Source organism: Sus scrofa, chromosome X (genome assembly GCF_054392235.1).
Source record: "Sus scrofa isolate SSC_HxYL_T2T_F1_AM1 chromosome X, Sscrofa_HxYL_maternal_Yorkshire_Landrace_v2.0, whole genome shotgun sequence".
Classification (NCBI taxonomy): Eukaryota; Metazoa; Chordata; class Mammalia; order Artiodactyla; family Suidae; genus Sus; species Sus scrofa.
In genome coordinates this window covers 45287598-45313125 of record NC_139401.1, presented here as the reverse complement: position 1 = coordinate 45313125, position 25528 = coordinate 45287598, and the positions used below count along the sequence as shown (strand labels likewise).

Below are 25528 nucleotides of genomic sequence, written 5' to 3'. Positions count from 1 at the left end.
TGCACAGAAATACAAACAATCAATCAACCCATCAGTCAGCTGTCATTCCCAAATCACCTACTGTGAGCCCGATACGGAGGTGGGGAAATTCTAAAGAATAACACCATCTCTTCCCTGATCTAAAACAACCAGATTTCAAAGTATCTTTTGCTAGAGCTGTTCTAAAATTTATCTATCATCACATATTAGTGTTTGACACATGAAAGGAGATATACATTTCACCATTTTCCTTGTAAGTTATACAGTAACCTTTTCAATTTTCTGTCTAAATCCTAGTCAGTCTCCTCCTAAATCTGTTTTCCCTTATTCCTACTGAGGGAGGACTTTCACTGGACTTTGTAATTTTGAATACTTTAATTTACAGTATAATAAAGTTAGACTCACATAACTATTTGGACATAAATAATAATTTATTCTTAGCAAATTAGTTCCAATGAGCACATCTAATGGTCACAGAAGGAAATTTTCATACAAAAAGGGTATTAAGCCATTAAAGAAAATTCAAGGTATGCATATGAGATTTATACATATGAAATATTTGTTTTTCAAACGTGACTTTAAAAAATCCAGTAATATTTTCTAATGGCAAAGTATAATATAAAATAAACTTATTAACATTCACACAGGTCAAACTTCAAATTGTGAAATTATCTTTTTTGCCTCTTGATTCCTTTTCCTTTCATACTTTAATTTTTCTTAGTCTTCTATACTTAGTAACCCAACTAAAAGATTCATATAGTGGCTACCGGTAACAACTAATCATCTTTCTTCTTAGGGGAACCAATGGTTTTGTGAGAGCACACATATATTTACTCTAACAGCTTATAAACTCAGGAATAATTTTCAAAATGATCTGAAACAAATTTACCCAAGTATTCCATTTTAGGAATTCCACATAAACTACCTTCTCAAAGTTGTAGCTACTTATGAAACTCAAAACTACTCAGGTAGTATGTTTAATTTTTCCGGCCAAGACAAATTACACTTTTCCCCCCTGGAGTGAAGAAGTATAGTGTCTGGTTATAAGAACACCTGGATTCAAATTCTCACTTGACCTCATATTGGTTATGTAAGCTTTGACAAGTTATTTATCTGCTTTTTCCCATTTTCAGCCACACGTGTAGCATATGGAAGTTCCTGGGCAAGGGATGGAATCTGAGCCACAGCTGTGACCGGTGCCACAGCTGTGACCGATGCCACAGCTGTGGCAATGAGGGACCCTTAACCCACTGAGCCAGGCCAGGGATTGAACCTGTGCTGCCAGAGACAATGCCGGATCCTTAACCCACTGCGTCACAGTGGGAATTTCCTATTCATTCTCCTTAGGGTTTAGCCTCCTTATCTATAAAAATAAAGATAATAATACCAAACTCACTGATTTCTTATGAGGCAGAGATGAGATCATGTTTGTACACTGCTTAGTATAGTGCCTGGCATGCAGTAAGCACTCAATTTTTTAAATTGCTTAATGTGAATTTAAAAATGCTTAATTTAATATTGTTTTTAAAAGTGTAAGCTCTTAGAGCCTTACTACAGTATCATTCATTCTAAAGGAATGCTTGAGATAAGGCAATCGTCTTTTAAAACTCATCCAGGTCTAAATGCAATGTGGTATCCTGGACGGGATCCTGGAATAGAAAAAGGTCATTAGTGGAAAAACTGGTGAAATCCCAATAAAGTAATAGTACTGTACTTGTGGGGGTTTCTTAGCTTTGACAAATATACCATGGTAAAGTGAGATGTTAACACTAAGGGTACCTGAAACTGTGCAAGGGGTATATGGTAACTATTAAACGTGCAACTTTTCTGAAACCTAAAACTATTTCAAAAAATTTGAAAGCTTATTTTTTAAAAACTCAAACAGACACAGAGAACAGACTTGTAGTTGCCAAGGGGTGTGGGGGGGGATTGAGATGGACGGGACGTTTGGGGTTGGTAAATGCAAACTACTGCATTTACAATGGATAAGCAATGACGTCCTACTCTATAGCACAGGGAACTATATCCAGTCTCCTGGGATAGAACATGATGGAAAACAGTATGAGAAAAAGAATGTGTGTACGTATGCATATATATATATATATGTATGTATGTATGTATGTATGTATGTATATGTATGACTGGGTCACTATGCTGTATAGCAGAAACTGGCACAACACTGTAAATCAACTATACTTAAAAAAATAAATAAAATGAAAATCAGAAGAACTGGGAAAAAACCCAACTCATCCAAAAGGGAATTAATTGCAAAATACCAAAGGGATCTTTTTATAAGGCAGTGTCATGTTGAAAGCAGCACTGTAATGGCTGGAGAGTATATGGATGCTACACAGTTCATAACACAACTGCACAATGAGTTATCGCTCTACTTTATTATGCCCTCATATTCTCATTTTCCCTGTCAGTCTTTTATTCCCTTCTCTTTGTGGTTTGCACCCTAAACTGACCTCTCCTCTTAGAAAGCAGAGCAAGAGAAAATACAAAACAAAATGTTTTAAAAAGCAAGGAGTAAGTACCGGTTACTGGCAGAATAACTATCACCGTTATGCTAAACTGGATTTCATCTAATTTTAATTTCTTATTCGCATGCATTCAGATACAAACCTTTTCAAAAGAAAGAGGAGTTCCTGCTGTGGCTCAGTGGAAATCAACCCAACTAGTACCCACGAGGAGTCGGGCTCGAACCCTGGCCCCACTCAGTGGGTGAAGGATCCGACATTGCCATGAGCTGTGGTATAGGTCACATACCTGGCTTGGGTCTGGTGTTCTTGTGGCTGTGGTGTAGGCCAGCAGCTGCAGCTCTAATTCGACCCCTAGTCTGGGAACTTCCACATGCCACCGGCCCTTGAAAAAAAGAAAGAGAGAAAAAAAAAGGGTAGAAAAGAAAAACCACTGATCCTTGTTGTACTAACAATGAACAAATGGGATTCAAACAAAAATAAAGTCAAATATATCCTTCACCGTTATCTCATAGAGAGACTTAAAAACCACCCAGTTTCACAGGACCATTTGGACCTAAACGTTTAGACTGAAGACAGGTCAAAAAGAGCTGTATGTAAGTATAAGGTGAGTTTCCTTTCAGCCTAGGATTTCTGAGCATGGCTGGTATAGTACTGTATGGTATACATTTATTTAAAATTATTATTATGTTTATATCCGAGTTTTGTTTGCTTGTTTTTGCTTCATTTAATTAATTAATTAATTAAATTAATTCCTTTTTAGGACCACATCTGAGGCATATGGAAGTTCACAGACTAGGGGTTGAATCAGAGCTGCAGCTGCCGGCCTATGCCACAGCCACAGTATCGCCAGATCCGAGCCGCGTCTGTGACCTACACCACAGCTCATGGCAACACTGGATACTTAACCCACTGATCGAGGCCAGGGATCAAACCCAAATCCTCATGGATACTAGTCAGGTTCTTAACCTGCTGAGACACAATGAGAACTCCTATTTTATTTTTTGAGAACTGCATCACAACTCATTGGAGGTAGCTAAGAACCGCTTTGGAAATGTTTTGCCCTAGGCCTGCCATTCTTCTTTTAGGGAGCATTCTTTCAGGCAGCAAAATTACAAGTCCTTCATTAAGGCATCCTTGTCATATCAACCTGTCAGTTGCAGCGGTGCTGTCTAATGCTGAAGTTGGAACTTTTCTCCATCAGGTGGAGATGCCAGAGGTGCCACTGCCCTTGGCTCTGCTCACTGATCATGGTACTTTTCAGGGCTGAGCAAGGAACTGGTCTCGGAATGCTTCTCAACCAGAAGTCCAATCAGCATGACCAATCTCACATTCAGAACTGGGAAACAGCCTCGTAAAACCTACATGCTGTCCCTTACCTGTGATATTCACCATGAACAAGGAAAGAAAAGGTCAGATTTAAATGTTACTGCTCTACTTTAATATATTTATGCATTTCAGGAAATGCCTCATTAAGATTAAGATTAAAGAGAAAAATAATCGAAAAGGCCCGAAAAGAAAGGAAGCCACAAAATGAAAGCAAGTTATATATGGTCCTGACAACTTAAAAAAAAATTTAGGTATTGAGTCAAGGAACAAGTTACTTGTGAGGAAACAACTTACCCATTTCTGCGAGGTCTTCATTGAGTTCCTGGAGCCAAAAGATGTCCATGTCGTCTAGGTCATAGCGGCACACAGATGCCGCCAGCTCCGTGATGTTGATATAGCCAGGCTCTGCAGTCTCTGGGCTGGAGCAGTGGATGTACTTTCGGGGTCGGATAAATAGGACCTCCTTTACCTTGTCAGCCACAATCCTAGAAAAGCAAAAGAAAGACACTGATAATAATCAACACATGACAGATTCCAGGCACTGACTGGATGGGCCCAAGAGCACTCAAGCCATACAGTGGAGCTGAACGCGTTCCCTTTCCACCCTAGGGAAATCCCCTGCTCTGCCAACTGGGAGGCATGGCAGATTCCTTTCTAGAAAGCAAATGGTTCTACAAATCCCGTTTTGTCAATTGCTGTGAACACTGTGACTGCTAAGAAAATGCTTCACTACCCTTATGGCTTCTAGGTCCCTACCACCATTCATCCTATCAAAATGTTGGTACATTGTGTGTTCTTAGTGCAATGGTCACTATGTTTACCTAGAAGGGAAAATAGCAGAAAGGGTGATACCTATACAAAGACACAACCAGATTCCATACCAAAAATAAATTTCAGCTAAATTCATGATTTTCTGCAATACTGGATGGTGGTAATGATTACAGTCTATAGACTCACATAAACCTGTTTTTTGTTTTTTGTTTTTGTCTTTTTGCCATTTCTTGGGCCGCTCCCGCGGCATATGGGAGGTTCCCAGGCTAGGGGTCTAATCGGAGCTGTAGCTGCCAGCCTACGCCACAGCCACAGCCACAGCAACGCGGGATCCGAGCCGCGTCTGCGACTTACACCACAGCTCACGGCAACGCTGGATCCTTAACCCACTGAGCAAGGGCAGGGATTGAACACGCAACCTCATGGTTCCTAGTCGGATTCGTTAACCACTGCTCCACGACGGGAACTCCCTAAATCTGTTTTTTTTTTTTTTTTTAAATGCTTTTTATGGCTGTACCTGTGGCATATGGAAGTTCCCAGGCTAGGGGTCGAATGAGAGCTACAGCTGCAGGCCTACACCACAGCCACAGCAATGCAGGATCTGAGCTCCATCTGCAACCTACACCACAGCTCATGGCAACGCCAGATCCTTACCTCACTGAATGAGGCCAGGGATTGAACCAGCTACCGCATGGTTCCTAGTCAGATTTGTTTCTGCTGCGCCACGATGGGAACTCCCAAACCTGTTTTTCTGATACTCATTCGCATGATAATCTTGGGCAATTACTTAATTTCTATAAAGTTCAGTTTTCTTAGCTAAAAAGGATAATAATCATAAATTATGATATAATAACATCAAACTTAAAAGGTTATTATGACAATTACATGAAAAATTATACATAAAGTGCTTATCATAATGTATAGTAAAAAAGAGATGATCCATAATGCCATTGTTGGGAGTTCTCTTTTGGTGCAGTGGGTTAAGGATCTGGTATTAGCACTGCAGCAGCTTGGGTTGCTGCTATGGTGCAGGTTTCATCCCTGGCCTGGGAATTTCCACATGCCACGGATGAGGCCAAATAAATAATGCCATTGTTACTGTTATATTTCTTATTATTTTCACTATTCATGTAGATGAGTTAAAGCCAAGAGGCCACGGATTTATACAAACTTAAGGCATTCCCCCAGCATAAAGAATAGTGACTATAAGTCTGAGCCAGGATAACATGATGGATGAAAGATTCCCATTCTTCCATCAAATTACCCAACAGGCCAGAGCAACCTCATATTTCCCCTTAGCCCTCCTGACAGTTAAGGCAAGGAAACCAAGCAAGGGAAGAAACAGATGTTTCTCATACCAAAGACTCATTCTACAATCGATGTTTTGGATACTACACGAAGCATCAGAAAATATAACCAAGAGAGAAAAATCTGTATTATTAATCCCTGGCAATTAAAGAACAGGGTAGGCCATTTACAAAAGAAAGAGATATATGTGTCACCATAAAATAATGAAAATTGTTAATCTGAAAGGCTTCTGGAGCCAGTTTTTTTTTTTTAAATTCTAGAGTTACTATGGATGAAGAAGGATTCATAAACATAAATGAATTCAGAGAAATATATATAAATATATATCTAGGAATAGTCCACCTTGTAAACAGAGCATGAATATTTCCTCCTAAGCATTCTTCCAAAATCTACAAATAATGGTGAATAAAGTTAATAACCACACACATTTGCACATTTTAATTTTCCTACCATATGGAGTCTTTAAAGCCAAAGGCAACAAAGTATTTGAGGAAAAAAGTAGAACTCTAAAATATTAATTTAAGCTAAAAATTTGGGAACTGCTTCGATGGTCTGCTTCCAACCAAAATGAGCCCAACTGAAAAGGACAAGACATGCATATGAATTCTCCAGAGACTATGAGATTAATTATGCTGAACTTTTTGGTGCATAACCTACAGGGTAATTAAGAATATCTAATTTTTTTCAAGATTCATGTTTTTCTAAAAGGGACAATATTTTGCTTAACTATTCATCTTAATTGCCTCAAATTCTGTGTGGAACAAGATAGACTGTAAATGTCTGTGAATTAAACCAATACATTTATTAAGCTTCTGGAAAAAAATGAAAATAAACATCTTTGTGACCTTGGGATAGACAAAGATACTTTATATAAGACCCAAAAGCCATTAAAAGAAGAGACTGAAAAAACGTGTTTATCAACAATATATAATATACTCTTACAAATCAGTTAGAAAACTACAGATAGGCCAATTAAAAACTGGGCAAAAAATCCGAATATACACTTCACAAATAAGGATACCCAGATAGCAAGAAAACTTAAAAGATTCTCAACCTTATTAGTCACGACAGAAACACAAAATGAAATCATAATCTGCCATAATCTGCTAAACTTGAAAAGACTGACCAAAAAAATGACAATACCAAGTGCTTATAAGGAAATGGAGCAAACAAACCACTGCTGATGCAACTGTTAATTGGTACAATCATTTTGGCAAACTATTTGGTAGCAGATATCATGGCCGAACATATGCATACCCTATTACTTAGCAAATCCACTCCAAGGAATATACTTAACAAAAACACATATGTACACTAAAAGATGAATAAAAATGTCCATATTAGCAATTTTGATAATAGCTGAAACCTAAAAGCAACCCAAATACCTATCAAGAGTAGAACGGATAAATAAAATGTTGTATATTCACACAATGGAATTATGACATGGAAGTGAAACTTAATGAAATACTATATGCAACAGCATGGGTAAATCTCACAACCATAATGATGAACAAAACAATCCAGTCTCAGTATGAAGGCTTAAAAACTGGCATAACTGTCACCTATGGTGAAGGAAGTCAGTGAGCAAGAGTGGAAGGAGGGCTTCTGGAGTGCTGGTACATAGCAACTGCTACTGTATGCTGATTATTTTTGCTTTTACAGTAAGTTAATCATTTACCTATAATGTGAAAATCACGCACATATATACATGGTTAATACATCATTAACCACTGTGTGTGATATAACTTATAATACAAGCTTCCTTTCTTTCTTTTTTTAGGGTCCCACCCACAGCATATGGAGGTTCCCAGCCTGGGGTGGATCGGAGCTACAGCTGCCGGCCTACACCACAGCTCATGGCAATGCCAGATCCTTAACCCACTGAGCAAGGCCAGCGATTGAACCCACAACCTCATGGTTCCTAGTCGGATTTGTTTCCACTGCGCCACAACGGGAACTCCCACACGCTTCCTTTCAACCAAACATAAAGCACTGCTTTCCTCCTACTGGAACCTTATTGCAATAGAAACTAATTTAACTGTATTAATGAAAACAAAACAAAACAGAGACTATCTAAAGCCTGTTTAGTATCTACTAGCATCAAATTTATCCATGGTTTACCTAAAAAAAAAAGTAACAGGGTTAACATCATCTTCATGTGTTGAACTTACTTTCAAAAAAATTTCCTGTGGTAACGAACAGACTTATCTAAGCAGCAGGAACTTATAATGCAAGCTGGCTCCATTTCATAATTCTCCGTACCCCCCCTTCCCTCAATCATCGCATCCACACATTACACTACCTCAAACTAAGAGACGAGAACCTCGGAAGGGACGATGGAATAGAGGAGAAAACAGCCTGAAAGCCAGAACAAAAATTCTGAAAGGATTTGTTCCACCTACTCTGTTATGTCTCCCTACTCCCCACTGCGCCTTCAGTTACACAGCACGAATAGACTAATTCTAGCACCCAAGAATCAGGTCAATTAATTTATATACCTCCAAAATTACTTCTGTAAGTCCATTAGGAAATAACATTCTGAAGCATTTTGACAATCTTGTAGATTAGGTAATAAATAAAAAACAAGTGTTTAGTTTTATTAGCATTTAAATTTCTCTGACTGATTGAGTAATCTGTCTTTAAGCAATAAGTAACTCAAACACAAACATTACAAATACTATTATTGTGATGGATTGAAGGAAGTCACAAATGCTTTGATAGTCCTTCCGTGGAGAGGTAGGGTCTATTTCCCTCCCCTTCAGCCAGGAGCTCTCTGTGACTGCTCTAATAAAATGTGGTGGAAGTAATACTGTGCCATTTTCTGAGCCCAGGCCTCGAGTCTAACATCTTCCACTTCTTAGTTCTTGGGATACTCCCTCTTGGAACCTGGAGACTATCCTGCTGAGAGATGTGGACAGGTCTCAAGACTGAATGGGAATCTGGGCAGTGCGAATCATAGCATCAACTACAGGGTTAACAGTGGTGAATAAAATCAGTAAGGTTCCTGTGCTCATATAGCTTTGAGTTTGTAATGCTGCTACCAAAGAGTAGCAGAGAAATGCTAATGTGTTCACCAAATCCTGTTTCTTTTTTCATCTAGGTACATAGCAAGACTGCATTGCCCACTCCTTTGCAGTTACATGGGCCATGTGACTGAGTTCTGGCTAATGGCATATGTGTGGATAATCAACTTCAAAGCCTAGCAACCCCTCTCCCCCAATCTACATGCATAACCTTCCATACTGCCTTTTCTCTTTCTGCAGACTGGATTTAGAAGTTTGGGGGTGAAAAAGGCAGTGAGAAAAGACCTAGAAGATAGAGGAGCCACTCATAAAAAGAACCTAAGTCCCTGAATGACTATGTGGGGCAGAGGTGACTCACATCCCAAACCCACACTAGAGGGAGATTATGTGCAAGAAATAAAACCTTCATTGTGTTAAGATGCTGAGACTTCTGGAGATGTTTGTTATAGCAGTTGGCCTATCCTGACCAATACATACATAGTGGTAAAAAATTATTTCCCAATATTTTCATGTATGTTTCAACTTAAGTAATTATTGCTACAATAGTCATTCTAAATTTCTTGAACAGATGTATATTTTAGGATACTTTCTCTAGAGAACTGAGACATCCATCAGTAGAAAATCACTAACCAATGAGGTTTTAATTTTACCAAAACTAACGTTGGAGGAGTCAATCCAAAATAATACATTAAAAGATTTTTGTTTTTACATTCTGATACTTTTCATATGCTGTTGTGAACTGCTATCACATTCTTTATTAAAAGTATTTAGCACAAAATTAAGGAATGTCATCAAGTTCTTATTACACATTGATTTACAATTTTTAAATTTGTAAGGCAGGAAAAATTTTTACAATTAAATAATATTAACGAACATTTATTTTCATATGGAAGTAATACACAATTGTTGAAGACAGTAGTTTTAAATCTAAAAGCAATAATTGCGAGGCTTTGTTATGAAACATACATTTGTTAGATTTGACAGTTACATCAGAAGAGAATACTTTTATTTGTGGCTTTTGAGATTTCAAACTGTCTAAATATTCTCTCAAAAGTGTAAATAACCAAACTGTTACCTGGCACCTCCTTAACTTCTAGGAAATATGTAATCCATGAAAAAAACCAGACATACAAAAAGAAACCCTAACATAAAAAGTCATAAAATTAACCAATAAAAAAGGAATATAGGGAGTTTTAGTGTGGCTCAGGGGCTTAAGGATCTGGCATAGTCACCACTGTGGCTTTGGTTATAGCTGTGACACACGTGTTCAACCCCTGGCCTGGGAACTGCTGCATGGTAGCCAAAAAAAAAAAAAAAAAAAAAGGAACCCTCATACAATGCTGATAGGAATGTACAGTTAACTCTTAAGATGGGATAAGGAGCACTGAACCTTCCTGTAGTAAAAAATTTGCACATAATTTATTTACTGTTGGCCCTCTATATACATGGTTCTTGATCTGTGGATTCAATTAACTATAGTCTGTGCAGTACCACAGTATTTACTATTGGGAAAAAAGTGCATAGAAGTGGACCCACACAGTTCAAACTCATGTTGTTCAAGGGTCAACTATATCTTCTGGTTGTCTGCTAATTTTCTTTCCTAACACCTATTCATTTTCCTCTTTACTTCCTTTGTTCTATTCTCCTTACAATAATAAATGTATACTGAAAACCTATTTGACAGTAAGGGTTCTGTTCTCAGGTATCTTATAGTCACATCTTGTCTTCCTTCTCTCTTTTAATCACAGACTGTTGTGCCTTCATGTACCCACTTTCACATTTTCTTACCCATCTATATACTCCTCTATTTGTGATGATTATTTATATATATATTTATAATATATGTATGGATGACACATTAATATTATTGAGGTATAAAGGACATATATTAAGCTGAATATATTAAACATGTGCAAATTAGTAAGTTCTGACACATATATATACATTTGTGCAACCAGAACTACAACCAAGATAATAAATATATCCATCAGCTCTAAACGTTTCCTTGTGCCCTTCTGCTTCACTGGCCACTTCCAAAACACGACTGATCTGTAGTCATTTACATCAAATAGTCCTCACTTTGCACAGTGGTATTGTATTGTAAAAATGACTGCGCAAAATGAAACTATGAAGAGCAATCTTAATCATCAATGGTTAAATTATGATTGTTGAGTGATCTTTAAATTTTATCAAAATATTTTACTCTCTTACTGCTGGCCATAAGTATGTGGGGAAATAAAAAATAGTAAAATCACATATGTATTTAACACGCTGTAATTTGAAACACTGAGAATTTAAACTCTTATCTCTTTCTAAAACTTATCAAGAGTATAATATTTGACTCCTTTTAATTGCGTAACTTATGACGCAGAGCAAGCAATTTTTCTATGTCTTGGCAAACTGTCATACTCCTTTCTAAGTTTGGATCATTTTCCATCATTTTGTCCTTTGTGCTTTCACTGTTGTAAAATTTTCTGAGGGTTCCTTAATGTGCGGTTTCTTTTCTGCCATCATTTTCTCTGGGACATCTTCATTCTTTTCATCACAATCACTTTCTTTATGCCCATAAGTTTGCCTTCATTAAGTTCTTCTAGCTGCATATCTAGAGCCTCTTAAACTACAACAGCGTATTCACATTCCCATGATCAACTACTTATTTTATAACTACATTTAGTTTGATTCAAATTTCTTTTCCAGTGTTATCACTTTTTATTTCTTTAAATGTCTGGCAGAATTTTCCAGTGAGACTATTTTGGTGTGGAGGTATTTTCAGAGAGGGTTATTTATTTATTTAGTTTTTTAGTTATCTAAAAGAATCAACTACTTAAAGCAGAGAAAACCTAGCAAAGAATACAAGCTTGGTCTTTTTTTGTCTTTTGAGGGCTGTACCCTCGCCATAAGGAGGTTCCCAGGTTAGGGGTCGAATCAGAGCCACAGCTGTTGCCTACACCACAGCCACAGCAACATGGGATCCAAGCCCCGCCTACAACCTACACCACAGCTCAAGGCAACGCTGAATCCCTAACCCACTGAGCAAGGCCAGGGATTGAACCCGCATCCTCATGGATCCTTCGTTAAGTGCTAAGCCACAAAGGGAACTCCCTAGAGAGGGTTTTAAATTACAAATTCAATTTCATTAATAGTTATGGGGCTCTTCAAATGATTATTTCACACTGGTTGAGTTGTAGTAATTTGCTCAGGTAACCCTCAGGAGGGCAAAAAAAGAAAAGAGAGGAAACAGAGAGAGCACACAGACACATATATGTAATAAAATAGCAGGAGTTCCCTGGTGGCTCAGCAGGTTGAGGACACAGTGTTGTTACTGCTGTGGCTCAGGTCACTCCCATGTCACAGGTTCTATCCCTGGCCCCAGAACTTTCACATGTTGCAGGTGCAGCCAAAAAAAATTAGCACACTTAAGCCCTAGTATATCAATAATTACATTAAATATAAATGGTCTAAACCCATTAAAAGTCAGAGGTTGGCAGAGCAGATTAAAAAACATGATCCAAATATATGCTGTCTGCCAAAAACATACTAAAATATAAACATATAAGTTGAAAGTAAAATAATGGAGAAAGATATACAATGCAAACATTATTCAAAAGAAAGCAAGACTGACAATATTAATATCAGATTAAGTAGCCTTCATAGCAAAGAAAATTACCAAAGATGGAGAAGAATATTACATAATGATGAAAGGATCAATCCACCAAGAAAACATAGCAATTGTAAATGTATGTGCACCAAACAACAGTGCTGCAAAATATCTGAAACAAAAACTGATAGAACTGAAAAGAGAAAAAAACGATTCCCCATTATAGCTAGAGACTTCAACCTTTCTCAGTAAGTGACAGAATGGGCAGAAAATTATCAAGAATATAGAACTCAACATCATCAATCAATGGGATTGTACTGACATTAATAAAATATTCCACCCAACAGGAACAACAGAAGCATTGTTTTCAAGCACCCACAGAACATATACCATGATAGGCCTATGTCCTAGGCCATAAAATAGACCTCAACAAATTTAAACAAACTGAAATTATATAGAGTGTGTTCTCTAATATAATGGAATTAAAACTAGAAATCAGTAACAAAGATTAAAAAAATACTCAAATAAGCTAAAAATCACATTTTTGTTCTGGTGCAACAACAATGAGGTGCATGGATGTTCCCAGACCAGGGGCTGAATCTGAGCCACAGCTACAACGTACACCACAGTTTCGGCAATGCTGGATCCTTAGCCCACTGTGCTAGGCCAGGGATTGAACCCATGACTCTGCAGAGACAACACTGGATCCTTAACCCACTGTGTCACAGTGGGAATTCCTAAAAACCACACTTTTAAATAAAAGAAGTCTCAAGGGAAAAATACACTAAAGTGAATGACGCTTATTCTGGAAGAGGAAGTCTCAAATCAACAAGCTAAGTTCCTAATTTGAGAAACTAGAAAAAGAAGAGCAAAATAAATCTAAAGCACTTGATCCCCTTGCTGTACAGTGGGAAAATAAAAAAAAATAAATCTAAAGCAAGTAAAAGAATTGAAATAATAAAGAACAGAAATAAATTTTAAAAAAGACAATGAAACAAAAAGACGGCTTTGTAAAATGGTCAGTAAAAAAAATTCAACCTATAGCAAGAAAAAATGAGATAAAAATTGCCAATATCAGTTATGAAAGAGGGGATTTCATTTGCTTTGTGTTCATAATTGCTCAATGAAGCATTTGTATGATGGCTGCTTTTAAATCTTTGTTAGACAATTCTAATCTCTGTCACCATGGTACTGGCATCTACTGACTGATCAAGCTGAGATCTTTCTGGTAATTTTGTTTTTACTAGAACCTGGACATTTTGGGATCATGCTATGAGACTCTGGATCTTCTTTAAATCTGTTTTGATTGGCTTCCTCTGACACTGCTCTGGCTGGAGATCAGGTTGGGGGAGATATCACCTCATTACTGCCAGGTGATTGTAGAAATCCCTGTTCACTATTTGGCTTCTGTTGACATCCAGAGGTGGGGACTCTTTGCTATTAACTGGGTGAGGCTGAGAGTTCTCACTTCCCATTAGGACTCCACTGACACCTCCCCTGTTGGGGTTGGTAAGATCACCTTACCACTGCTCCCTATGTGGCCATGGTGGTGGGGGAGGTGTCCTCATTACCTCTAGAGAGTGGTGAAAGTCTCCTCTGATACTACCCTAGATGGGAGAGGGAAGGATGCATCATTACTGCTGGTTTAAGGTCTAAGTCTAGGCTCCCCCCTGTTACTGCAACAGTATATAAAAATACTGATGGTAAGGACACGAAAATGCCTGACTTTTGTGTTCATTCATGATTTGTGATTTCTAGGAAGATGGTGGCAATGATGATGAAAAAGTGAGGGTTGGTGCATGTTTTGGGCAAGATTGTCAGACTTTTCTTAAAAGAGCATAGACAGTCTCTCTGTGAGTGGGACAGCCAGGGCTTGGGTTTTTAGAAATGATTTGACAAGCATTTCTGAAACATGACTGAGATCTAAGAACCTCGGCTAGGGGCCGAGAATTCAAGAATATGGCCTCTGACCTTTATGAACCTAATACATACTAGAAATAGAGAGATGTTCAATTGTTCATAGTTGTAGGTCCCACTAGTCCCTTTATCTGATGCTATTCCTCCCCTTTCCTTCCTTCCCTCATTCATTCACTCACTCAAACTTATACCAAGCATTTTATTTCACACCAGCCTTTGTGCAAAGCACTGGGAACACAAAGACCAGTAAGAAAAAATCAGTCATTACTCCTGAGGAGCTAAATTTACTACTTCCTTTGGTAGAAAAGTTCTCTCTTCTCTTTCAACAAAACCAAAAGTCCTTGCTTACTTAAATTTTCTTCTCAAGTCTTTGCAAATGAAGGCTGTGTGTTTATGTTCAACCTAATTATTCCAGTTATCCCCTTTCATTTGGGTTTATGCATTTTATAAATTCTGTATATTTTGGCCCTCTATTTACAGATGCTATCACTATGAGGCCCCTATTAAAATGAAGTAACTTCTCATGGCATTATATATTAACAGAATTATTATGGGCTTATTAATGTTCTTCAAAGGCTATAAATGCTATTGATTGTTGAGTCAGACTTGGAAATCCTCGTCTCTAAAACCTTATTATAATTTCAGATTGGAGTTCAAACAGTTTTATCCTGTGAACAGGTACATACTATATCCCTAAGTAAATTAAGTCTGATTTTTAACTATTGACCTATCCTAGGCTGGTATAATCTGCCATTGGTCTGAGTGAATTGCTGAACATGGTATATGATTTTGCATTAGAAATGTATAATTAGTCACTCAACGTCTCCCCTCAAGTGCACACAGATAACCACAAGAGCAATCATCCCTTAAATCAAAGGTACATGCATGCAAATACCTGAGGGAAGGCTGTGGAACAGTGTCCGGACTGGCTGGTACCTGGACTCCCTTTTCCCATTCTTCCTTCCACGTATCCGCAAAGAGGTAATAGCTGTCAGGATTAATATGGTGAGAGTCTGGAAGTTTCATGGCACTGATAAGGTCCTTCCGGAATACCTGGGAAAACAGTGTATACACCTTGAGAGGACCATCACTATGGAACTAACACCATTTAATGTTCTCCTTTTAAAAAGTCCACCCTCATCCACTCTACATATCAACAAGAGACACATTTCTAACTTCCTAAATGGCCAGATGAACTTCTATTTGGAAAAGGTTTGAAGTATGGACAAGGAAGCCAGCTTGTTCTGGATTTAATAAAGAATAAAAAGGTTCTTCCTGAATTATTTTCTGGGACTCCTTGAATTTAAATCAACCGTATAGGTTACTCTTGGAATTCCCTTGTGACACAGAGGGTTAAGGATCTGGCATTGTCACTGTAGGACTGCGTGTTTGATTCCTGGCCTGGGAACTTCCACATGCCATGGGCGTGGCCAACAAATAAACAAACAATACTATCAGTGCCTCTTAAAAAGTCTGCATAAGGAATTCCCTTTGTGGCTCAGGGGGGTTACGAACCCAACTAGTATCCATGAGGATGTGGGTTCGATCCCTGGCCTCACTCTGGGTTAAGGATCTGGTGCTGCCATGAACTGTGGTGTAGGTTGCAGGTGTGGCTTGGATCCCACATTGCTGTGGCTGTGGTGTAGGCCGACAGCTGAAGCTCCAATTCGACCCCTAGCCTGGGAACTTCCATAAGCTGCAGGTGCAGCCCTAAGAAGGAAAAAAAAGTCTGCATAAAACAAACAATCCTTAACTCTCTCAAATTTAGCAACAAGTATCCTCTGATAGCTTATAACTTTATTTAGATATCACTTTATTTTAAAATTATTTACTTAGAAATAATTTTAGTCTTACAGAGAAGTTACAAAAATAGTAGAGTTCCCATATACCCTTCATGTAGTTTACTCTAATGTTAAACCATTTCACATAACCAGAGTACAATTACCTAAACCAGGAAATTAACGTTGTTACAAAAATTATTCAAATTTTACTAATTTTCACCCCAATGTCCTCCTGTTCCAGAATTCAGTCCAGAATCCCACACTGCATCAGTTTTCACGTCTCCTTAGCATTCTTCAATTTGTGACAGTTTATAGTCTTTCCATGTTTTTAAGACCTTAACACTCCTGAAGAGTACCAGTCATATATCTTATTGAATGACCCTAGAATCTGGGTTTGTTTGATGTTTTCTCATGATTAGATTGAGGTTATTCATTTTTTGAGCAAGAATGCCACAGAAATGATGCTGTGCCCCTGTTATTCCATTATATCAGGAATGTAAATGCTGATGTCATGTTAGTGGTGATGTTAAACTTGATCAGGTGGTTATGGTAGTGTGTCTTGCTGTTTTCTCCACCGTTAGGTTACTATATTTCCCTTTGTAATTAATAAATATCTTTGAGATACTCTGAGATTTTAAAAAATCCTGTATTGCCTCAACCTGTTGAGGAGTAATTTTAGCATCCAGAGGCAGATGATCTCTTGCTTCCAACAGTTATTACTGTGGTAATGTCACATGCCATAGGCACAGCAAAAAAAAAAAAAAAAAAAAAAAAAAAAAAGTGCTTTACAGTTCCCATTTTCTTGAATGTTTTATAATGCCTGAGTACTGAATTTTATTAAAGGCTTCTTTAGTACATATGGAAATAATTACATAATTTTCTCCTTAGATATATTAATATGCTATATGACAATACTGGACTTCTTAATACTGAAACAAACTTGCACTTCTGGAATGTCTATTTGATCATGACATTTTCTTACTAAAGTACTACATTCTGTTTTGTAATATTTTATTTAATATATATTTTTTCTTTTTTTTTCCTGTGGCATATGGAATTTCCTGGGCTAGGGGTCCAATTGGAGCTGCAGCTGCCGGCTTATGCCACAGCCACAGCAATACCCGAACTGAGCCAAATCTGCCATCTACACTGCAGCTTGTGGCAATGCCGGATCCTTAACCCACTGAGCAAGGCCAGGGATCGAACCCATGTCCTCACAGACACTATGTTGGGTTCTTAACCCATTGAGCCACAATGGGAACTCCATTTAAAATTTTTATATCATATTCATGAGCGATATTTGTCTGCAGTTTTCTTTTTTTTTCTATTGTCTTTGTCTTTTAGATTTAGGTATCAGCATTATGCACGTTTCATAAAAGGAATTAGGACATTTTCCTTCTGTTACAATGCTCTAGAATAATCTGAGAATTATTGGGACTTAGTACTTTTTTGGGGGGGTAGTTCCTTAATAATTTTCTCTACCTTTTTGGAAGTTGATCTCTTTAAGCTTTCTACCTATGATGGGATCAATTTTGGTAATCTTTATTTGCATAGTAAGTTATCTATCTTATCCAAGTTTTCCAATTTATTTGTACAAGAGCTGGCAAAGTATCGACACTTCCACTTTGCACAGCAGTGTGCACAGCAGGGGTGAAGAGGAGGACCGGAATGATATGTCTACTGTGGCAGCCAAGAGGCGCCCAGTGGGATCCTTAACCCTACCCCTGGCAAAGGATCCCTAGCTGTGTGGAAAGTTCAAAGGCCAGAGGTAGGGAATGATGATATGGGTACAGCTAAACCTTGGACTTACAAAGAGATTCCCTACAAGTCCATTTTCTGCACACTAAGCACAACTAAGTACTGACAATATGGGAACGAGGATCCATCTAAAGGCTGATGTACTACTATGCTCTGGTTGAAAGGGCCCTCGGGTGACTATGGAGTACAGAAATGTACTCACCAGCCTAAGAACATATAAATTGTTGTGACAAGCTAGGCTTTGCATGTCTCCCCTTTCAACAACAGGGAAAAAGTTTGCTATGAGTTCTTCAGCTAACCTGGCATTGACTTCAGTGATGAAGGCCCAATAAACATCTAAACAATGATGGAATAAACTTTCACACTGGTATATACCTCACCTACTAATTGCTAATTCTGAAAAAAATCAAACAATCACTTGCAGGTTTAAGATAAATGTTTCTACATCTCTGGATTATCAAAGGACAAGATGCTATCAAGCAAACATTTTAGCCTTTAATGCTAATCAAGGTTCTTGGAGGAGAAACACTGTCTAAGTTATGTATAACATGAAAGTAGAAGCACAGAGCATGATACAATAAAGCAATTAATTCTCAGCTGGTGTAGTTCTATTTAAACTGACAACATTTCAGAGTACAGGGCTATACTACCACATAATTAAATGATGCCATTTAAATAGAAAGGACATTCCAACTACTACTTTTGCAGGGACAACCCTGCAAATGCCTGTTGGTTTCATTTAGGGAAGATTTAGATTAATAATATGACCTGAGTAATGCAGAGAAGGAAACCAACCTTAAATATGCTGGAGACCAGCGAGGTGGCAACAAAAATGACCTTTTTACCAGGAATCCCAGCCAATTAAGGTTAATTGGGTACTGTGTAAGGAGCAAGTCTACAGGAAATAAAAACTGGTGGTTTATTACATAATGCTTTGTATAAGGGGGTAAGAGAGGCTCACAGACATATCCATTAACAGGTTTTGCATAGGGCTAGTGTTCTAGAGGGAGAAACCGAATCACTATTTTGCCAAATACTCTATAAACTGCCAGAGTGACTTTAATGAGACAGTGTTTAAAAGGCAATGACAATTTACAATTGTGCTAAACTACTGTCTTTGGGAAAAACAGTACTGTGGGAAATCTTACTTTAGATATGGGAAGAATACTCTGGAAAGAGCCAAGTATTTTTCTTTTCTTTTTCTTTTTTTTTTTCTTTTTTTTTTTTTTTTTTGCCTTTTCTAGGGCTGCTCCCTTGGCATATAGAGGTTCCCAGGCTAGGGGTCTAATGGGAGCTGTAGCCACTGGCCTACGCCAGAGCCACAGCAACGTGGGATCCGAGCCGCGTCTTTGACCTACACCACAGCTCACGGCAATGCCGGATCCTTAACCCACTGAGCAAGGCCAGGGATGGAACCGAAACCTCATGGTTCCTAGTCAGATTCGTTAACCACTGCGCCACGATAGGAACTCCAGAGCCAAGTTATTTTTCAACCTCTTAAAATACTTCATTATTTTCCATATGATACACATCTCAAAATAAATAAACTGGTTGCAAAATCATGCTTTGGGCTTAGTAATAATCACATAACATTCCATGTCCTCATACCTGACGTAACTGCTTATGAAAATCTGTTCTGTATAGTTTCCTAAGTAAACTGGAAACATATTGTAGTAGGTTGAACGGTGGCCCTTCAGAACATATGTCCACATCCTAATTTCTAGAACCCATGAATGTTCCTTTATTTGGAAAAGGGATCTTAGCAGATATAAATAATTTAAGGATTCTGAGATGAAGCTAGCATCTTGGAATATCCAGGTGGGCCTTAAATCCAGTAATAAGTATCTTTATAAGAGAAAGGCCGAGGGAGATTTGAGATAGGGAGTGTGACTATGGAGGCAGAGACTGGAGTGACTCATTAATCCACAAGTTAGTACATTCTGATAGCTATCAGAACCTGGAAGAGGAAAAGAATGGAATCGCCCCTAAAGTCTCTGGAGGGAGTGCAGTGTGGCTGATTTTGGACTTCTGGCCTCTAGAACTGTGAGAAAGTAAATTCCTGTTGTTTTAAGCCACCCAGTTTGTGGTTAAGTTGTTACAGCAGCCCTAGGAAACTAATACACAAATTTACCAAATAGAAGAGTAACTTGAAGACTCTAGACAAAGAGATAAAAAGCAGAGGCCAATGAAATCTGGCCCTTGTCCATGGCTTCAGAAATATCAAACCTCCAGGGAACAGGCACTCTGTGAAGTCTGGCAAACCTCGGCCTACAGAAATAGCAATCAACTCATACAGATTTTTCCTAAACAAATGAAAGCTAAATCCAATGAATATTATAATTTTCCCTCCTGTCTTTAGAGAAAAATAGCAGATTTATATGGGAAGCCTGATTTCAACTTTACAAGCCAGATTAAACAGCATCAGATTCAAGGTTTCTAGAGAAGCATTTTTACTCAAGGCAGAGTGCAAGAGTCTGCCTTATCTTGCTGTAGAAGTCAAACATTTCAAGTATGAGGCAGAACATAAAATACTGAAGAGAAGATAGGAATGTAAGTTCAGTACTCAGGACGGTATCTGCAAAGTGATATGCAATATATTTACCAGACTGGTCTCATGAATCTGCTTCTGATAAGAAAAGGCATTTTTAAGGTTTTTAAAATAAACATACGCAAACAAAATGGTTATGGTGTATCCTGGGTAGAGATGTGTTTTAAACACATACAGTAGCATATACATACATGCATATTTGTATATATTTTCATAAAGAAATAATAAAAGGATAAACTAAGAACTTAGGAAAAAAGTTAACTCTGAGGAAAGGGGACAAAACAGGGAGAGAGAGACAAAAACTGGATCTCTCTGAATGTATTTTGTTCTTAGTTTATTTGAACCAGACAAATGCTTTATATGGTTTAAAATGAAATTAAAAATCTTTAAAGAAAGGAATATGGGTCTGGGACAGACTGCCTGGATTGATCCACTGGTTTCAAAAGTAGTTTGGGGGAAAGTTGTCTAAATTATCCACGTCTCAGTTTACTTATCTGCAAAATAAGGATAACACTGACCTCATAAGGGTAGCTGTAGGGATTAAATAGATGAAACTATGTAAGGGGGTTAGCATGGTACTGGGCTCGCAGTAACTGCTAAATAAATCCTAGCTGTAGTTATTTTACCATCATCATCATAGTTTTAGCTTTACTTCTAAAAGCAGAAAGAAATATATAGCTGAGTTCTCCTCTCTAGTCTAAAAAGTAATTGTTGATGAGGTAAAGGAGATGTGAGTTCATGGCTCAACTAAAACATACATGGTTTGACTCCCAAAGATAATGTTGCCAAGCAAGAGCCCCCCAAGAATGTTAACCAACATCCTATATATAAGTCATGAGGTAATGCAGAAATCTCACAAAATGAAACATGGCTGTTTGTTGCTAAATTAAAGATTATGAATGAGGAATCTGGATATTGACACTGATCTAGGGAAAGAAGTTGAGAAGTTTTACAAGTTCTTAATTGTGTGCCTGTTTTATATGCACTGGTAGTTTCCCCAAAAGTTCCTGAAACAAAAAGGCTTTGTACTTACTAGATATCTGTTCATTTATGGTCAAAGAGGGGATTCACAGACTAACATACAGCCCAGAAGCTATGCCAAGTCCAACAGTGCATGCACATCTTGGCCTCTCAGATGCTTGCAGAAACAAAGGAGGCCTCACTATGTATTCAATTAGAATATCAATGCTTAACCTGCCAGAGCTACAAAATGAAAATGCCCTTCATGGACAGCTCTGGCTTTTTACTGTTCATTAACATCTCTCAGTGGGCAGTTTCTTAAAGCACAGCTAGTCTGAACATTTCTGTGACATTTTTTAGGGGAAAAGCCAAAACATTTACTTCCTATATGACACAAAGGGGAACACTGTCTGGTTCATGTATAATGAAGCAGAGAGAATGATCAATTTTGATTCACAGTCACTAAATCTGAAACTATAAGTAACTGATGACAAATATATGTGTCACCTCAAAAGCATTTAAAAAACAGCTGCAACCATGGTAACTATATTGAATTAAAAGGAATTAACCTTAAGTAATTTTCTTAGATTGTATAAATCTTTTTTTTTTCTTCTTTTTTTGGCCACACCCACAGCATGTAGAAGTTCCCAGGCCAAGGATCAAACCAGTGCCACAGCAGGAACAATGCTTGCTCCTTAACCTACTGAGCCACCAGGGAACTCTAAATTATACAATCTTAAGAGAAAAACATTCAGGTTATCTAAAAGAATCAACTACTTAAAGCAGAGAAAACCTAGCAAAGAATACAAGCTCGTTCTTTTTTTTTTTTTTTTTTTTTTTTTTTTTTTGTCTTTTGAGGGCCACACTTGTGGCATATGGAAGTTCCCAGGCTAGGGGTCAAATTGGAGCTACAGCTGCCAGCCTACACCACAGCCAGAGCAACACAGGATCCAAGCCGCGTCTGCGACCAATACCACAACTCATGGCAACACTGGATCCTTAACTCACTGAGCAAGGCCAGGGATCGAACCTGTGTCCTCATGGATGCTAGTCGGATTCGTTAACCACTGAGCCATGATGGGAACTCCTAAACAGGACATTTTTGATGACTATGGGCTGATATCAACTGGAATATCAGTTACCATAAAGCAATATACTTTTGGGCTACTTAGGTAGGTTTGATTATTCCCCTTACCCTGTGCCAAACAGAGGCATATGCATCCTGGTAATGGAGGAAGGGGAGCAACTGAGTCTGACTTGAAGATCTGGGCAATTTTCATATAAGAGATGACAACTGAAGTTTGCTTTGAAAGTTTTTTTCCCATCCCTCAATGTCCCTTTTGTGCAATAAGTATGCGTTTGCAAGCCTAGTACTTTTTATCTGTCGTGGGTCAGAAAACCAAATAATCAACCTTGTGAGAAACAGAGATAAAGTGATATAAACAGGCTCTATTTGAGGGTATGCAGTGTTCTCCGTTGAGTTAAAATATATGAGCTTTTACTCTGTTGCTATGAAAGTTCTAGACATAATAAATGAGACTCTGGGCCTACAGAAGATAGGCAGTCAATCTTTTAAGATAGGTTGGTATGTTTTATAGACCAGTTGGGCTAATATTAGGTGAAAATATCCTGGCTTTTGAGAAAGAATAGAAGATTTTTTAATACACTCAAATTGGTCATCTAGTACTATGTGCTTTTTCTAGGGCAATTAGCTTTTTTTTTTTTTTTTTTTTTTTGCTTTTTAGGGCCACACTCGCAGCATACGGAGGTTGCCAGGCTAGGGACTGAATTGGAGCTGTAGCTGCCAGCCTATGCCACAGCCCACAGGAACTCAAGTGGGATCTGAGCCACGTCTGTGACCTACGCCACAGCTCACAGCAACACTGATCTTTAACCCACTGATTGAGGCCAGGGATCGAACCCACAACCTCATGGTTCCTAGTTGGATTCATTTCCACTGCACCACAAAGGGAACTCCTGCAATTAGCTTTTTAAAAACATCTTTAAGAACAGGAGCCTTTTGACAATCAGATGAAGGCTACTAGCTCAGAAAAAAATACACATAAAAATATACCCTTAAAAGTTTGTATACAATTTTCAGAAGGTACCAAAGCCCTTAAATCATATTTGGAATTCACATCTCCCCAGGAAATACCTCTCTAGGGAATAAATCAGGGGCAGGCACACAAAGGAACCTCTCAACAAAGCACTAAACATCAAAGAAAATATTTGTCTATCAATGTAACCAATTAAGCCCCAGTGAAAAAGATCATTTATATTGCATTCCAATGACTAACTCCCAGTAAAAAACAAAAACCATAAGGTTTCATCTCAGACCTGTAGAGAGTCAGAAAAAAGAAGTTACTGTCCTTATAAGAAGAACAAGGTAGGAAAGGCAGCAAATGAACGACTTTTTGTGAAACCATTAGAGAAATGCGTCACAGGACAAATGGTCAACTCAAAGAGAGACAAGCACGCCTGCAGGAAGACACAGGACAGGAGTATTTGCTTACTTGGGGCAGAAGCCACAGTAGGAACATTAAACTAGAAATAACGATGAATCTTTGGGGGCCAAGTGGGAACTACTATGAGAATCTGAAGTTTCTGGGGGCTATAGTCAGGAGGTTCCCACTTTCTTATAAACTTTTCTCTGGAAACTCAAGAAGGCTATCACAGGGAAAATGCATAAGAACCTGGAAAAAAAGCTCCCCAGTGGTGCTGTCTGGGCTGCTGGTGCTCAGTGTCCTGGCTCCTTTACTAACAAAAGTCTTCATCGGCAAAGGAAGGATTTTGAGTGAGAGCACTGGAGTAATATGACTAGCGTTGTGCAAAGGAAAAAGCACCCAGCCTCAGCTTCCCTGTGTTACTCAAGGGAGAAAAAAATCCTTAATCTATAGGAGAGAGAACCTCAAGGGTGGAGAATCAGAGTACCAGAGGATACCTGCTGCAGGCAGGCAAGAAGAGCAGGCAGGGGTGAAAAAGCTCTATCCCTAAGGGCCACCTCCCCCACTTCACCCCCAGACTCGGGACCACTATACACTCCAAAGACTGAGACTCATCAGAAGATTAGAGAACACCACCCCTCCCCCATACCCTACCACCATGCTAAAGCCTTTACTGATAACAGTGGCTTACAGATGGGAGAGCTGCAGAAGATGAATTATATGCTGTAAGAATTATATTTCAAAAAAAGATGTTAATGTTTTTATAGTAAGGGGTACCACATCAGTAATGTAGTACCCCTTACCATACACTCCCCGTGCTGTCAGTGGAGGCAACAAGGTGAGATTTCCACCCCTGCCGAGAAGTAATGAGATACCCTTCCCCCTTTCCAGAGAAGTAAACAGAATTATCTTTCTAGAAATATAATAGAACTAGGATGGGAGCCTAGAAATTCTGTAGTTGGTGGTAAAAAGTCAGTGCCCTCATTTCCCCACTGGTCTGGTTATTACGAAGGCCTGCTAAAATAGACTTAAATAAGACTTAGTGTCTGATGACATAATGCAAATAAAAAGTGCAAGATGCAACAGAAAATCACTCATAATACTAATAAGAACTAGGAATGAGAAGAGGCCATAAATAGACACCTACACACTCAGATGACACAGATGCTGGAATTATCTGACAAGGATTTTAAAGAAGCCATCATAAAAATGCTTCAACAAGAAATTAGAAACATTTTTGAAACAAAAAAAAGAAAGTTTCAGTAAAGAAATAAGAGCATATAAAAGAATAACCAAATTTGAAAATTTGAAGTGGAATAAGATAATAACTGAAATAAATTCACAGGTTAGGCTCAATAGAATAACGGAATTAACACAATAAAGAACTGGTAAATAGGAGTTTCCTCATGGCCTAGTGGGTTAAGGATCCAGTGTTGTCATCAAACTCTAAATAGGAAAACCAAAAGAAATCCATGCCAGGCACATCAAGATTTGGACAACTAAACAGGATCTAACTTTGGAAAAGTAAAGGCAAAGAAAAATCTTGAAGGCAACTGGATTTTCTTCTCCCTTGAGTAGCACAGGGAAGCTGAGGCTGGGTGCTTTTTCCTTCGCACAACGCTAGTCATATTA

The 25528-nt window shown here is 38.3% G+C and overlaps 1 protein-coding gene across 31 annotated transcripts in view; it reads right to left on the bottom strand.

The window, feature by feature from the left end:
• JADE3 (jade family PHD finger 3) overlaps nt 1–25528 on the bottom strand; it is a 134385-nt gene that overhangs the window by 32052 nt on the left and 76805 nt on the right. For all 31 annotated transcript variants that reach the window (XM_085007769.1, XM_085007773.1, XM_085007775.1 and 28 more), the window contains 2 exons: nt 15301–15458; nt 4083–4273 (listed from right to left, as the gene is read on the bottom strand). In XM_085007769.1, coding sequence (XP_084863895.1) covers nt 4083–4273; nt 15301–15458 — 349 coding nt within the window. The remainder of the gene's footprint in view (nt 1–4082; nt 4274–15300; nt 15459–25528) is intronic.